The following is a 16,100-nucleotide window of genomic DNA, read 5'->3' as shown; positions in this document are numbered from 1 at the left end:
TTATTTTCAGATCAAATGATATGTGCCAACAACTCTACATCTTCTTGAGGTCGTAGCTCACTGATCACTAATCACTACAGACTGGCCAAAGGCCTGAATGCTTGCTGATTTCAGTCAAATTCTAATAATCAAATGCAAATTAAATCATTAACTTTGAAGACCAAGACATTCACAGGAATTAGCTCAGCCAGCCATGTCTTAGTGTGCGCAGAAATCCATCACTAAGCTTTGAATTTAAGAAATGCCACCTTGTTTTCTCATCTCTGATCCTGTCAAGGCCGGCTTTTCAACATTATTTCAAGCTCCTCAACACACTCTCTGTCCGCAGGCCTCGCTGAGGGTACAGGAACACCCTTAGTGCGTTTATTAATTAGCCATGATGAATGATGAAACCTCAATGAAGGGAAGAAAACAGGGAAGAGACACGACACCAACTGCCTTACGGCCTCACAGTGCCTTTTAGATGAAGTAGACTGCAGATAAAACATTGAACACGTTCAGCCTCTGAGGATCTCTCCAGAGGATGATTTAAAAGAGAATTTTAAATCCAGTTTCCAACCGATTAAGGCATTAATCAGCATGTAAGCTCCAATATATTTTAATAAAACGTCAGTAAGTAAAGCTAACTCTCAATAAGGCCTAATTGAGACATCAGGCCAAAGGAAAGTGCCTTACAGAACAGACATAGAGAAGGCTACATGCTCATTCAGCTCCTGTTTGTGGTGTAAACGTTTGTACATGTAGCTGCTCCATCGTGCAGAATCTACACGTAATAATGAGAGCCTTTATCACCTACAGCTGAAGACGTGTGGGCCCTGCGGTTGGGGCCAGAGAGCTCTCTCATGTGGAGCAGATGCACAGAACTGAAAACCTGATACTGCCACCTAACGGTCCATATGAGAACACCTCTCTTGTTTTTTAACTTAAAGTAAGAACTCCTGAACATGCAGGAACTGAAGAACTCGGACCAAACAAGGATAATTAACTAGACACACTTGAACAGAATAACACAAACGACACAGCAGGGGAAAGTCCGAAACAACAGACACTTTGACAATATAACTAGCATTATAGTGTTCTTCTGTTTTATGCTGAAATTACACATATTAAAAGAACCGCCATTAAAACGCTTCAAAACATAAATGTGTTGCCTTCTTAGGACTCATATCTAGATCATCCTGCATCAGTTAACTGTGATGCGTCCTACTAAAAGTATTCTATTAGGACATATTTACAATTTCAAACTCCGTACGATTTCCAGTTCAATTAGCCAACGGCAAGCGCTACATCCAAGCCAGAAATAGCCCTAATCTGTTTATAATATATGGGGCATATTTTAAAGGTTTAAACTGATTAGCCAATTATGACTGTTATTTGTAGTTTTATATGAAGGCCCTATGTGCCATATTTCTGCCAAAACTAGGCCAGGTATGTGTTAAGAGAGTGGTTTTTAAACCTGTCCTACAAACACCCCTGCCCTGAACATTTGATCAGACGCACCTGATTCAACTCATCAGCTCATTAGTAGAGACCACAGACCTCAATTAGGTCTTGACACTTAACTATAGAGATTATCGTTGATTTAATTCCAGAGATGTGTCTGCATTTAATAACAAATAGTTCAATCTCATCATTATACATCCCTATCATTGTATTCTCCTATCTGATACTGTTCAGTGCTTTGATACTATCTGCGTTGTTAAAAGCGCTATATAAATAAAATGTTATATATTTTATATAGATTTGTGTGCAGGGCAGGGGTGTTTGTAGCTAACACTGCAGTCCTAACACTGTTTTAGGGTAACTGGGCCACTTTAAGCTCTCAACTACATTAGTCAGGTAAACCACATTTAGTGGCCGTTATTTAATCAGTAGTGAGACTCACAGGACGGGTGTGTAAACGCTGTTAGCTTCTGCTCTTTTGTCTTTATCTCTGAAGTGTGTGTTATGTGTCATGCCAGTGCAAAATTATTTAGTCAAAATGCACAGCAGTGGAGAGAGAGACGGGCAGCATTTCAGGCCATGTTTTTCTTCCACTGCTTTTTAGTCTCCTTTCATTTTCTAGGGAGAGAGTGTATCTGTCCTCTCAGACTCCAGGGCATCTTCACAGTGAATTATGTCGACAACTGACTGATCTCATACCAGCTGAAGATATATTGAGATGTCATCCTTGCTCTTTATGTAAAAGCAGTTTCATTGACTGTTTCACCCACAATTCATTCAGATCCTTTCTTCTAACAGAACCTTTTTTCATTAATATTAATCTTATTCTAAATCTTATTCTCAGTGGTGGCCCCAAAGCCATGGAACAGCTTGCCTATGTATCTCCTACCTACACCGGGGTCATATAATCAAAATTTGAAACTGTATTTATTAGAGTTAGCCTTTGGTTCATCACCCTGAGCTTACTAAATTGGGTCTCTTTTTTTCTATGCTATTTGTCTTATTTTGCTTATCACTCTCTGTACTCTTTGACCTTCTAATTAGTTGTTATTGTGCAGCACATCGGTCAACCTTGGGTTGTTTTAACTGTGTTATACGAACAACTGACTGTTGGTTCTGATGGCAGCAGCATCCAACATAATAGCTTTTGAACTGCTGTATGTGAGACCCCTGCAGTGGTGGGTCCCCTGAGGGAAAGCTCACATTGCATGATCAACATCATGCGGCACTGCCTTTGTGCCTTTAGTCATGTGGAAAAAGCCTTGTCTCGGAGACCTGTGTTGGGTTATCTGTGTCATTGTATAACACTTACAACTCACGCTTCCCTCACTGGTTGGGGAGCAAACTTACATAAATAGCTTGGAGATATTTTGTACTCAGTAACACTCCCTCCCAGTCCTCAGGGGTCATCATGTGCTCGTACACACAGTCAACACTTTGGTTGTCACGTATATAAACCAACAAGGGGATCTGTGCATCCACTTTGCAAACCGGCACCCCAGATCCTCCTCTGGACCCAGGCTGTTGCTGTCCCAAAGTGCAATCTATATCAGAGGGCATGTAAATCAAGGAGAGGACTGGTGCTGAGGCCCAGGAACTTGAGACTCCACCCCAAGGTTGTGGGGCAGATTTGGAACATTTTTGACCGGACTGTCGATCTGATTGCGTGGAGACCTCTTTTGGGACTGGATACCATGGTAAAAACATGGCCGAGGTTGAAGAACATTCTGCAGGAACACTCTCAGCCTTCTAATAGCCCCATTCTGGCTGGCCAGAATTATGTTCTTAGACCTCATAGCATCTGTTCTCTCGACTGAGGTTGTTAGGACCATCTTCACTCCAGGGCTACCACAACGAGGAAATGTACTCCCTTAAGTGGAAGCTTTTCACTTCATCGTGTGGAGATGCACAGCTGGTTCAGTGTTAGAGTTCCTGCAAGTTCTCTCCATCTTGAAAGTTAATGTGGTGGCTATAAAGTTAATGTGGTACCCAAAAATGAAAATTTGCCATCATTTACTCAACATCATGTCATTCCAAACCTGAATTTTTGTATGAATTTCTTTCTTCTGTGGAAAATAGTTTCAAGAACTTATGTTAAAAACTAATGATGCCTCTTTGGCAAATTAATAACTTCTTTTAACGAACAGGTCAAATAGATTTGTAAAAGTTAATTTGTTTACCTTTCATTTTGATTCATTAGGATAGTTGATTCACGCACAGAATCATTTAATTAAGTTTTTTTACATTGTTATAAAGACAGAAAACAAAAAGAGCATTGGATGAAGTGGATATTTAGCTACAATTCATTACAGGGATCTTCTATCAGTGATGAAGCAGCCCTTTATTAAGATTGTGAACAACTGGAGGCATACTAGTATTGGACTAGTATGGGATGGGTTAAATGCAGAGCACAAATTCACCATACTTAGCCACACATCCCTTAGTGTTACAAAATGATTAGAATATGTGGACACTTCATTGGGTGTGGCTTGGATCTGATTCATTTTTCTTGGAAGAGTTCGAAAATAGTTTTTTTTTTTTCTTCAGAAAATTCACCAGGGTGAAATTTGACTCAGAGTGAGTCAAGGATTCATCAGGCCAACAAAACAACTTGCTTCTAGCCCTTAAGGTCCATTCGGACATTGTTTGCATAAAACTGCGGTTTGAGCAGCTGTTGATGCTTAAGGGTTCGAGATAAAGAATCCAAACTTGGTACGGTTCTAAATGGTTTAGCCCCCATTTATCTGACCAGCCTTCTGTCAAGCTACAACCCGTCACGCTCTTTAAGATCTCAAAACTCAGGACTCCTGGTAGTTCCTCGTATAGCAAAGTCTACTAAAGGTGGTCGAGCGTTTTCACATTTGGCACCCAAACTCTGGAATAACCTTCCTGCAAATGTTCGGGGATCAGACACACTCTCTCAGTTTATGTCTAGGCTAAAGACATATCTTTTTAGCCAAGCATACTCATAAAGATTCACATAAACCTATGCTACAGTACATCGTGATTCCCAATAGTATGAATGGCCGCTACTCTAATTATCCTTTTGTCTCCACCTCGGGATGTACATCCCGAGGCATCTAGTTACCGAGCCTCTCCAGTGGACCCAGTGAGGAGATGACCTTCCTGCGATGACGTCGAGGAAAACTCAACCTTCTGTCTGGACTAATTCTATCTTGAACTTTCTGCATTGTAATTCATCCTGCTGTATTGTAATGCATCCTGCTGTGTAGTGATTTGCTTTTGTCTGTGGAATGATTTGCTTTTGTTATGTAATAATTTGCTTTTGTGAAGCTGCTTTGGAACAATAGCCATTGTAAAAAGCGCTATACAAATAAACTTGAATTGAATTGAATACGGTTAATGATCAGGATGTCCTATACAAACACATTCTATGGTTCTATGGCCATTTCAGAACAAGTAGTAGACTAATGATTACTATATGCTAATATGCTTGTTATTTCATACTCAGACCGCAAGTGATCATTCAGGTAAGCTGTTTTGCATGTTGTTGTTTCCACAGTACAACGCTCAGCTCCCAGATCAAGAAAGATAAGCGTCAGTGGTACCCTAGAGAAAACAACCATGGGAACAATATGATGTGCTTTAGCTGAAAACCAATACTCGCCCTATATTCAGCACTGTGTTGCATGATAGAAATACAAAAGGCCCGTTTCTAGTGAAAGGCAAGAGGTGGGGTCTGCCTAGCCTTTATAGCCGGGATGACTGAAGTTGACATTAACACATCTTCCTCAGACCACATCTGAAAGACATCAGCAGAAATGAGGGGTGAGGCTATTAAATTAAGTTCAATTAAATCACTGTGTTCAACCTCTATATACAGAACTGTGTTGGATGTACGTAACTTTCTTTTACTGGTTTTAGCACTTGTGATCCTAAGCCTCTTGGGATGTGCACTTGGACAGGACAGGATATTTTCCTGGAGTGGAAACGACAGCCAAGTTGACGCCAGTGACAATGGTGACTTGAAAATATCAATAATAATAAAGGTCATAAAAAGCCAATTCAGGCATCGGGGCAATGAATAATCATGATGCTTGTCTCTTTGCGTCTGAAGCATGTCTGACTGACACGGTGTCCTGCGGATGCTGCCTGATGCAGAAGCAGATGTGGAAGCTCGAGATGTTTTTCAACCTGACATTAAATGAACTACAGAGGAACCTGGAGACAGCTCATTCAGTGTTAAACAATATTCGTGGTGAGGCAGCAATTTACACAGCCATAGAGGTCTTGTTTCTTGCACTTCGCCAAAATATATTAAAATAGCATTTGTTATTAGACTCACAATAACAGCGTTCATAATGTAGCTGGAATTACATGCTGAATTACAATTGCTTTCATCTGTTTGCATATTACTGTTGTATTTGTTACATATATTTAACGCAGCCAACAGAATACAGGACACATATTGAGTTTCAGGAAAATGAAAACAATGGCTGTAATGTAGATTCAATCAACGTCTAAAACATGAAACCAACCTAAAACGTTAAAGGGTTACCACACCCTAAAATTAAAATGTTGTCATTATTCACTTACCTCCAAGTCGTTCCAAAAGTCTTTGGAACACAATTGAAGATATTTTTGATGGATACCCAGAGGCTCGTGACTGTCCTATTGACTGACATGTGACGTGAATACTTTTTTACAGAAAGAAACCAAAAATAACAGCTCTATTTAGCGATCTGGCGCATTACACCACTATTCTAGATCGCGGTGGACGCACATTATGCATGCAGTTCTGTGGAGAGATACGTACTTGCTTTGTACAAATAACGTATCTTTCCATTGTGTTTTACGGGATTGGAACGACGTGGGGGTGAGTGATAGATGACAAGTTGTAACGAGTCTCTTTTGCTTGTCTCGTTGGACAGCCAGCCGCAGCGCCTTCTCCGTGGCTCTCACTGACACGCGCCTCTGTGTCGGCCCAAATCGTGAAGACTCTGTGGTGAAGTACAGCAGCGTGTTTGTTAACTTGGGAGATGGCTACAGCATCGACACTGGTGCTTTTGTAGCTCCACGTTCTGGCGTCTATAGCCTGGCGCTAACCGTTTACAGCGATTCTGGCTCTCCTGGGGTGGCTTTGGCTGCTTGTGCTCGGCTCCGACTGAACGGGCGCACGATTGCATCGCCAAACGAGACCAACCTTCAAGACGAGGAGGACAGCGCTAGCGCACTTCTAGTAGTGCAGCTGCATGCAGGAGACCGGGTGGACGTCGCTCTCCCAGCCGGCTGCTTTCTGTGTGACAATGGCAACCACTACAACACTTTCACTGGGTTCCTGCTCTATGCAACCGATTAATATAGACAGAACTAATTCTGTGTTACTACACAGTGCATACTATACGTTACACAAAAAAATATGCAATACAATGCTAAGTATGCAACAGTTACTTAAAGCTGATGTTGTTGTATGGTCCTTTTTTAATTTCAGTAGTGCAAGAACATAACACTACCTATAATATATTATAGGTATTATATTCTTTTTAAACACCAGGTGTTTAAATACAAAACATGAGGTCAGAGTATTAAATAAAAATGTTTTGAATGCAAAGAACATAATCAGAAATACTGAACGCTGAAATGCTTTTGTTCTGAAATAAAAATTGCGGTTCCTTTCTTCTGACACATTCACTTTTTCCTTCATATTTAAATCACGTTCTCTCTCCTCAAAAGCTACTGATTCAGCAGACACTCAAACAGAGCTGATTTGGCATCGCATTGATTTCGTGCTCCAGAAGAACACATTTTCTTCAATTCTAATATATTCTAACAAAGTCCATCTTTAAAAGTAGGACTGATTCTAATTTTTTCAGACTGCTTAACACTTTATAATAATGTCCAGTTGTAAGGCATTTCTAAGTGATTAGTTCACGATAAACCAATCATTTACAAAACATAACTATGTGTTCATAGATGATTAATAAGTGATATGTTTCATCTATGTTTTGCAGATGGGGTTATGCATCATTTACAAGTGATTTGATGATGAAATATAATTTATTAAAAAAAGCATGGAACATATCATTGGTAAATGGTTAATAAGTTACTAGTTAATATGTGTGTCCTTTACACTGCGGTACACACTACAAAGCGTGCAAAACCTGTAAACGCATGAATAAATCTTTTACAACGCCTTCTGCATCCCTTAATCTAAAGTGTAAACTCCTGAAGATGTAAATGTTTTACTCATCGCTGGTAGATCGTTCACCAAAGTGTTCTCACACAACCTGTAACCAGCAGCTCAACATTTACAGCCAATGAGGAGCTTAGCCTCGGGATCAGGAGAAGCAGTTAGGACATGATTGTACAATGTGGACATTTCAATGATTTATAAGTGACCAATAATATATCAACTAGTAACTATACTTTTAGCTACATATATATCAACAAATTTAGTTTACTAACTTAAAACTTTTTTAATTTAAACTAAAACATATTGTTTGCAACCAATTACATTGAAAAAAATGTAGGGAAAAAACGTGTGTATAAACCTTTTACTAAGGATTGATTTGTGATGCTATTTACGATAACTTACGGAAGATTTGTAAGTCGTTTGCATATTACTTAATAATCATTTATGAACGTATGGTTGTTTTGTAAATGATCAGTTAATCATCATCTAATCGCTTGTAAGTTAACAATCATTTAAAGAATATTAAAGAATGTTCATTAACTAATCACTTGTAAATGACTTGTATATGAATTAACAAAACATACGTATATATTGTTATATTATGCATGTTTTAGTACACCATTAACTAATCCCTTTTGAATGCCTCGTAACTGAACATTATTATAAAGTGTTACCATCACCCCATCCATCTTTTTTTTACATATATTTTAGTTTAGATCTGCTTTAGTATAGTATGTACTATTTTTCATTAAATAAATAAATACGATGAAATTCTATAGTAATATTATTGTTATAAGCTTAGTCATTGTTACACATTATTTATTTAAAATTTCAGATGCCTTTTATGTATAGATTTTAAATTAGTTCAATTGTTTGTTTAAAATGCAATAAATAAATGCATTCAAATAATGCACAAAAGTATTGGGGTAGAGTCTTATTTACTGAACATCAGGTGTCTTCATCGGATTCATTGCCACATAAAATCAAACCATGCATTTGTAAATATTTGTGAAGAGCTCAGTGAATTCAATGATAGTACTGTAATAGCTAGATAGTGGTTTTATTGGAATGTGAGAGTATTTGGGAGCATCAGCATCCCAGCCATGAAGTGGAAATGGAAGTGAACATGAAGTCACCGAGTGCATAAAAGTCTCCAACACCGAAGAGCTCCTAACGTTTGGTGGAGATGGGATTGTGGTCTAGGGCTGTTTTTCAAATCTTATTGCTTGCACATACCAATACATTTTGGACAATGCTTTCACATTTTGGGAGCAGCTATTCCAGTATGACTGTGCCACAGTGCACAAAGGTCACAAATACATGGCTGAATGAATCTAGTGTTGAAGAACGTTGACTGGAACGCAACGACCTCTGACTTCAAACACACCCAACACCTTTGGCCTGAACTGAAGCTCAAACACTGAGTCCACCGGAAGGACTGCCGCTTTTGCATGGATTGCTCGCTGCTTTCATAATTTAAAACAGGTAGCTATAGATATATAAAATATTCATTATGGAATCGTCTTTTTGGAGAATAAACAGTGGAAATTTGAAGCGGAAGTATGTAAAGGTGTGTTTTAGACACATTTCCAACTGGTCACAGGGGTTCCTCAGGGATCAGTTCTTGGACCTCTTCTTTTCTCCATCAATACATCACTAGGTTCCACCACACAGGTCATGGTTTCTCATACCATTGCTATGCTGACGACACACAGCTCTATTTTCTATTTCGTTTTAACCAGATGGTTACTAGGTTGGACTACTGCTACTCTTCTGGCTGAACTTCCATCACCCAAAATCAATCCTCTACAAATGATTCACAATGACAAGTCGTGCTCCTCAAAATAGCACAGTTGAATACACTTAGATGACCTTAAGTTTATCTTAGTGTGCGAGAAAAGAGCACTTTAATTACAATGCAGTAGCCTGTCGAGTGCCTAAACGTCTAACAAGTCCCAATCCCTAAAGGCAGTTGTGTAATACGTGGCAGTTGTGTCCCTATGGCCAAAATCTGAGCTGTATACCCTATTTGAGAAAGTGTTGGCATGCACTATTCATTCCCTGTCAGCAGGATAAAGCCCGTGGGTGGCCCACAGGGAGACCTCTAGGGCTTGGTCCAGAGAACACCTCGGAATAATGAAATATAGATCAGAACAAAGCTCTGAGAATGAAAGCCTCAACTTGACAAATCTTTAAAGGGGTCATTGGATGCCCATTTTCTACAAGTGCATATGATTCTTTAGGGTCTTAATAAAAAGTCTGCAACATAGTTTCCAGGCCGTTTCAAAGCAGGCCGTTTTGTAGCATTTTCCTTTAAATGCAAATGAGCCCTGCAGACTCCGCCCCTCTCCACCGAGCCACACTCTGACTGTTTTACATTCATTGTGAAACTAGCTAATTAGCACATTATTGGCAAACATAAATTGCCAATATTCATTAAAAAACCTTACACTCACTTCTTCTGGAGGTGAAGCCGGATCACGAATGATTCACATGAACATAGATGCATTTAAGTAGATCGTGACGTACATTCCTTTCAAAAACAAATGTAATCCACTGTATCTTCAGCGGCTTGATTTGGGAAAGGGGAAATGATTTAATAGATTTCTGTAAAATGAATATGACCCCTTTAAAGCAGGCATCTGTTGAAACATACAACATAATATTAGTTAAAAAAAACCCTCTATTGTCTATCCTTTTATATCTTTTTATACTCAAACTCTTCTTGCCTTTGTATGTTCTTATTTAAGATACTAATAGCAATTGGGACAAACACTCTCTTACAAAAACAAGGTTACCTTAAACCACTTCCCAGATGGGAACCATTGAAAAGAATAAATGGATGGGATGTAATGGATCCATATCAATAGAAAATGCCTCTCTTTCAACTTTCCTTTGTATAGAGTTCTGAAAGACGTACATTGTCTTTTATATTGTTTGCGATCCTTGACAGTTTGTGTTTACAGTTAAAATAGAGTTAAACCAGGATATAATATTAAATATGAACACGATCAGAGAACTGGATCCAATGTTTTTAGGTCTTGCCAGGTCATCTGTCAGAATTTTCTCCTCCACTTTAAGTATTTAGTTGTTGTTGTTTTTACTGTAAAATAACCCTTTAAAATGCATATTTTTACTTCTTATTTTCTAACTAACTACGTTTAGGTTCCTTTGTAACCCAAAGCATGTAATTTGGATGTCTTGCATGTATTTGAGGCATAAAAAGGTCTTGCTTGCCTGGTTAAAAATACTTTGACAACTTGTTTGAGAAGAAGGGAATTAGTTTCTGTACTTAAAGATATATAAGAAACCACTTGCTTAACTTGTTTGCCTTGTCTTATTGCATGAAATATTGCTACAAAATAATACTGATTGAACATCACTTCGGATAATCTTGAAACACTGATGAAACTTTATGCCAATGTTACAAAGTTAGTTTACATTTAGTTAAATATGGCTTTATTTTAATGTGTTAGAGCGCTCACTGAAACAAGCTGTCTTTATTATAGTGCTTTCTACATTTGAATCATTTAATGCAATTTTAATAGTTGGTTAATTTGCGATTCATTTAAAGTGGAAATGTCACATCTAAAATTCACTTTGAAGAACGCGCTTTGGCCTTTTATCTCTTCAGGATATTTTTCTCCTTTGTTCTTCGACACACACGAGTTTCATCTTACACAACTTCGACGGCCATCTCGCAGGAAACTTCCTCTCTTGTGCATTATGTGCATAATATATATATATATCCCTTCGGTCTCACAGAACATTCACGCAAGAGTTGTTCTCAAGCTTTGGGACAACATTCAAATACAATGATCACAGATTGACATCTTTCTCTGGTCTACACCCTTTTCTGGGAATCAAGAAACCAAATCCCGCTCTCAAAGCTAGATTGAGACTTCAGATTTTGCCACATTCAGTAATATCGCACAAATGACGTGAAATATCGCGAATGATATCGTTATCTGCAGTCCACGAGGAGACGAGAGTATCCCGGTTATAAATATTATTGTGGGTATCAGTAACAAAACAACCTTTTCATGCATTCATTCATAAGTGGGACAAATGAAAGGCATGGTCTTCTCGTATTCTTTCTTATCAGATGCGTGAGAGGCCGAACCTCTCTGAGAGCAGCTCCACCCCCTGCATAAAGCTGCACACAAAGCTCCACTTACAACTCCATTTTTATCTTTAACTGACTCAATTCTTCTGCACCTGATCTGTTATCTTCAGCACAGTGAGTATCTTAAAAAATATTATTAAAGAAACGTGGAAAAAAATACTATATCTACGCTTGTTAACGCAAAGCTTAAATGTTACATTCGGAAACACTCTGATAGTCCACTTTAGACGTTCTACTTTACGTAACTTTGTAACTCTTAGTAGAGTATTGGAGTATTAGTGACTGGATTTGAAGTAACTTTCTAAGTACATGTCAACTTGCTCTACTAACCCTAACGTAACAGTCTACTAATATTCTAGTCAGTTGGCATTTCGTTGGGAAGTGGAATATCAACATATTGTGACGCAAAACCAACAAAACGTATGTAAATAATGTATTGTAAACAGCTATAAACCAAGCGTTGAGGCAGTTACTCGCTTTTTTCTACCATTTAATTGTTTTATGTTAATAACTCAAACAGATTTGGTGATGTTCAGATTTGGGGGAGCCAGCGTTTTTTTACCAGTCCACCAGGAACATAAACAGTGTTTACTGGTTCTATACATGTGTGTTTGTGTATATATATATATATATATATATATATGAAGATCAGTTGTAGTAGTAGTAGTTGTAGTCTTTGGTACAGAGGAACACTGACTAACTCTTGACAGCAATTCAATGAAATTATAGCTATAATGTAATTGCACACATGATTTAATATAACCGTCAAGCTCTCTGTAAATGGTGGCGGAGGTTGGTAATATCTAATAAGACTGTGTGTGCCTCCAAAACGTGTCTGGGAACGCTGTATTAAGAGCAGAACATCTCCTGGTTTTCTGTTTTCAGTCGTGGAGCTGTGTTTTGCTCTGAGGATGAAGACTCTTACAGCGGCCGCTCTGTGTGTTGCGATGGCTCTCAGTCTCTTCTCACGAGCCGAGGCTACCACTGCCTTCGACATCCTGCGCCAGTCTGCTGGTGAACGCCTTCATCAACCGCTCATATCAATACTGGTTTTGTCTCGCGTCAAATGTTACTGAACAGAAGGTTTTGGTATTTTCGTAATCTTGCGCTCACCAAGCCTGCATTGATTTGATTCAAAATACATTTGTTTCTGTTTGAATATCATTTCGTCCTACGTCAAGGCTTAATTTTTAGCATCCTTACTCCAATCACGCGATTCTTCAGTTTGCTGCATAAAAACTCGTATTTATCGAAAATGCAGGTTTCGCAGTTATTGCAAATATTCCTGTCGAATAAATACACGCTTAGTGAGCAGAAGAGACTTCTTACGAAATGAATCGAAATCGTACTGTTCAGAAACGTCTGGCTGGCAGTGTCCTTGTTTCTGACGCTGGATGCTGGTGTCTCGTCAGTGAGTTACGCGGGCTCCCTGCCCTGCGGCGGATGGGACTGTGACTGCGCTCTCAAAAGACAGAACGGCTGCTGCTGTATTGCTCAGCCTCTGTCTGATCTGGAGGAGACCACGTTCATGCGCATGGTCGGCTTATGGGAAGAACTGTCTAATCTGAACGGCCAAATAGATGAGCTCACAGGTATTTACCAAAGGTGCTGCTGACATGAAACTTTCACCAGATGAAGGCAACGACCCACGCGTGCAAACTAAACCAATGAGACCAGAAGGAAGTCATGTGGGATAAAATGGAATGAAGGAAAGAGAGGTGCAGAAAGGCCAGGAAAACCAGCAATTAGAAAGCAGACTCTCGTTAGACTCTCCCTGTGTCGTTCAATTCAACTTCATTTCTTTGACATCTGGTGAAAATTTCATTAGAAATACATTTACTGGGGAAAATGGTGTTCAACACTTGTTTCACCCGCATGTCATTTTGGAAAAAACGATCTTGATTTGTAGAGTTACATTTTCCTTGCTTTCTCTCCTTTCGTGAAGCTGGATGCAAAATCGCCTTCACTGCTGCGATGCTTCCGATGACCGGATGTCTTGGGCCGTTTACCAGCAACGTGTCTATCTCTTACCAGTCCGTCTCCCTCAACCAGGGCAATGGCTACAACCCCGCTCTGGGTAACGATACGCTCATCCACCCTGCTTCGTGTTTTAGATCCACATCGTCAGGACATGAGGGGAAAACAGGAGGACGTAATGCACTAGTCTACCAAACACGAGCAGAATGAGCTTCGTTGAGCTCTTTTGATGCAAAATATTGGATTTATGATTGTCTACATTTTAGTTGGTGCACATATACTCCCAATATTTTGATAATACCATAAAAATTAATAACAGGTAAGGTGCAGTTCGAACTTAGTTGTTTGAATTACGGCAGCTGTGAAAAACTTATAGGAAACTGCCAGCTGTTATATGAAAGTATGAAAATATGAATGCCTTTTTCCTTAAAAAAAAAACTTCTAACAGTTTATTTTTTAATTGCAGTCATGATAAAGTCTGATTAACACTACGCTTCGTTTAAATGATACTCTTAAAAAAAGGTGCTTCACCACTTTTTGTATCCTTAAAGAACCTTTCTGTTTCTCAAAAGGTTCTCCAGATTATAGAAGCTATAAAAATGGTTATGAAAGGTTCATATTTTCCCCAACAACAGGATGACATGCAGCGAGGCAAATAAACACTTAAATTGCGTTTTACCTGACTCCAGAGACTCCATTTCCCAAACGCCTCGTGGCGCTGCTCGGCGCTGATTGGTCCGCCTTCGTTTCCGTTTCATAATAAAAGCCGCGTTTGTGAGCTCAGTGCGATATTTGAATGCTCCAAGAGCGACATCTAGCGGTGAATAATTTTTTTATTTGAATTCAGACCGAAGAGAAAAAGCGGGGAGTCAAAATGCTATATATTAAATTGAAATGAACATGAAAAGGCTTGGGCCTCCGTGACTCTTTTGAGAGACGGTCATTATATACACGGTGCACTTGCAGGATGTTTTCGATCACTTAGAGCCGTGTTAGACGTGTTTGTCATTCTCAAAAAAACGCACAATAAGAGTGCGAGCTGTTTGGATGTGTGCAGTGCACCCCGTCCTCGTAGATCGAGCTTCTCACAGTAAGAACTGAACGAGCCAATAAACCCGTGATTGTTCGCAGGCACGTTCACGGCTCCTCACGCCGGCCTCTACTCCTTCTCCTTCACGGCCTACTCCTTCGTGGGCAGCGCGGGTCAGCGGCTCTACCAGAAGGTGCAGATGATGAAGAACGGCCAGCTGATCGCCTCGTCCTGGGAAGATAACCGCGAGGACTCGGAGGACAGCAGCTCTCAGACGGTTCTCCTGCAGCTGGGTCGGGGCTGTCAGGTGTACGTGGAGCTGATGTCAGGCAGACAGCTGTGTGGAGACACCCAGGGCCAAAACACCTTCAGCGGATACCTGCTCTATCCCACCTCGGAGCAGTGACCAATAAAATAACTGTGCACGCGTACGCAGCCATCTTCAGCAGAGATTAAAGCGATGGAAAAACGAGACGTCCGGGTGTGAATCTGGTCGGTCTGTCATGAAAGTGACTAAACGAACATGTAACCCTACCCTTGCAAGGCTTCATGAATAAAGGTGACTTTAATAGTTTTCTGTGGTGCTCATTTCTTCTACGTCTTGCTCTACTGCTCTAAAACCTATCGCATGATATCTTGTCGGGAATAATTGTGATCAAATTCAAAATGCATGAATCGATCCGTGTTTACAATCATTCATGAGATCGCACGATGCATTAAAATGTAAATGACAAGACACGCTTATTGTTTTAAAGCTGCGTCAGACATGGCTTTAAATAAAGCGTTAACCCAAATGTCAATCAGGAAAATAATGCAGCACATGCTCTCTCAAATGTTTTCAATCCGTTTTTCAGCATTTTCAATTCAGTTCAATTCCGTCATAAATCGAACCATAATCCAGACGTGATAGGAGACATCTTTAATTGATTCATTAGTATGTTTTTATTATAATTATTATTAGTTTGAATGTAAATATACATATTGTTCATCACTAATAAGTTTGATTGAAAGAATTTTTGGGAATCACTTTCACCTAACACAATGAAAAGGGTTTGTGATTCTTATTGCTTTATACAGAGAATAGGTCTAGAACGGGAAATCATAATAATATCTATATACACAAAGGTCATCTGGAAAGTCTTCACAAGGGTTACTTTGATCCTAATGTGACATTTCCATCATAATCGACTCTTCTAAAGAAGCACACACGAGATGTGTTTATGGTCAAAGTAATAATCGATGAAACGAATACACAGGCAACATTTTATCTCACTAGCAGATCAGTACTCATCAAGCATATATAGTGCCTTATTCTGCACGACCAAATTCTAGATATCTTAATCATAAACCCCAAGCCTAAGCTTAACAAC

The 16,100-nt window shown here is 39.4% G+C and overlaps 2 protein-coding genes across 2 annotated transcripts; both read left to right on the top strand.

The window, feature by feature from the left end:
* Positions 1–5,225: 5,225 nt before the first annotated feature.
* On the top strand, positions 5,226–6,763 carry cbln20 (cerebellin 20). The gene is made up of 3 exons (XM_043258479.1): positions 5,226–5,424; positions 5,522–5,662; positions 6,336–6,763. The coding sequence occupies exons 1-3, from the start codon at positions 5,226–5,228 to the stop codon at positions 6,761–6,763; spliced, it is 768 nt and encodes a 255-aa protein (XP_043114414.1).
* A 5,001-nt stretch (positions 6,764–11,764) lies between these two features.
* cbln18 (cerebellin 18) lies at positions 11,765–15,273 on the top strand. Its single transcript, XM_043259801.1, has 5 exons — positions 11,765–11,837; positions 12,609–12,737; positions 13,136–13,315; positions 13,669–13,800; positions 14,832–15,273. The coding sequence occupies exons 2-5, from the start codon at positions 12,635–12,637 to the stop codon at positions 15,134–15,136; spliced, it is 720 nt and encodes a 239-aa protein (XP_043115736.1). The 5' UTR covers positions 11,765–11,837; positions 12,609–12,634; the 3' UTR covers positions 15,137–15,273.
* The last annotated feature ends 827 nt before the right edge of the window (positions 15,274–16,100 follow it).

This window comes from Puntigrus tetrazona, chromosome 15, assembly GCF_018831695.1.
Source record: "Puntigrus tetrazona isolate hp1 chromosome 15, ASM1883169v1, whole genome shotgun sequence".
Lineage (NCBI taxonomy): Eukaryota > Metazoa > Chordata > Actinopteri > Cypriniformes > Cyprinidae > Puntigrus > Puntigrus tetrazona.
Note: the sequence above shows the minus strand (reverse complement) of the source record. Positions and strands in the feature narration are given on the sequence as shown.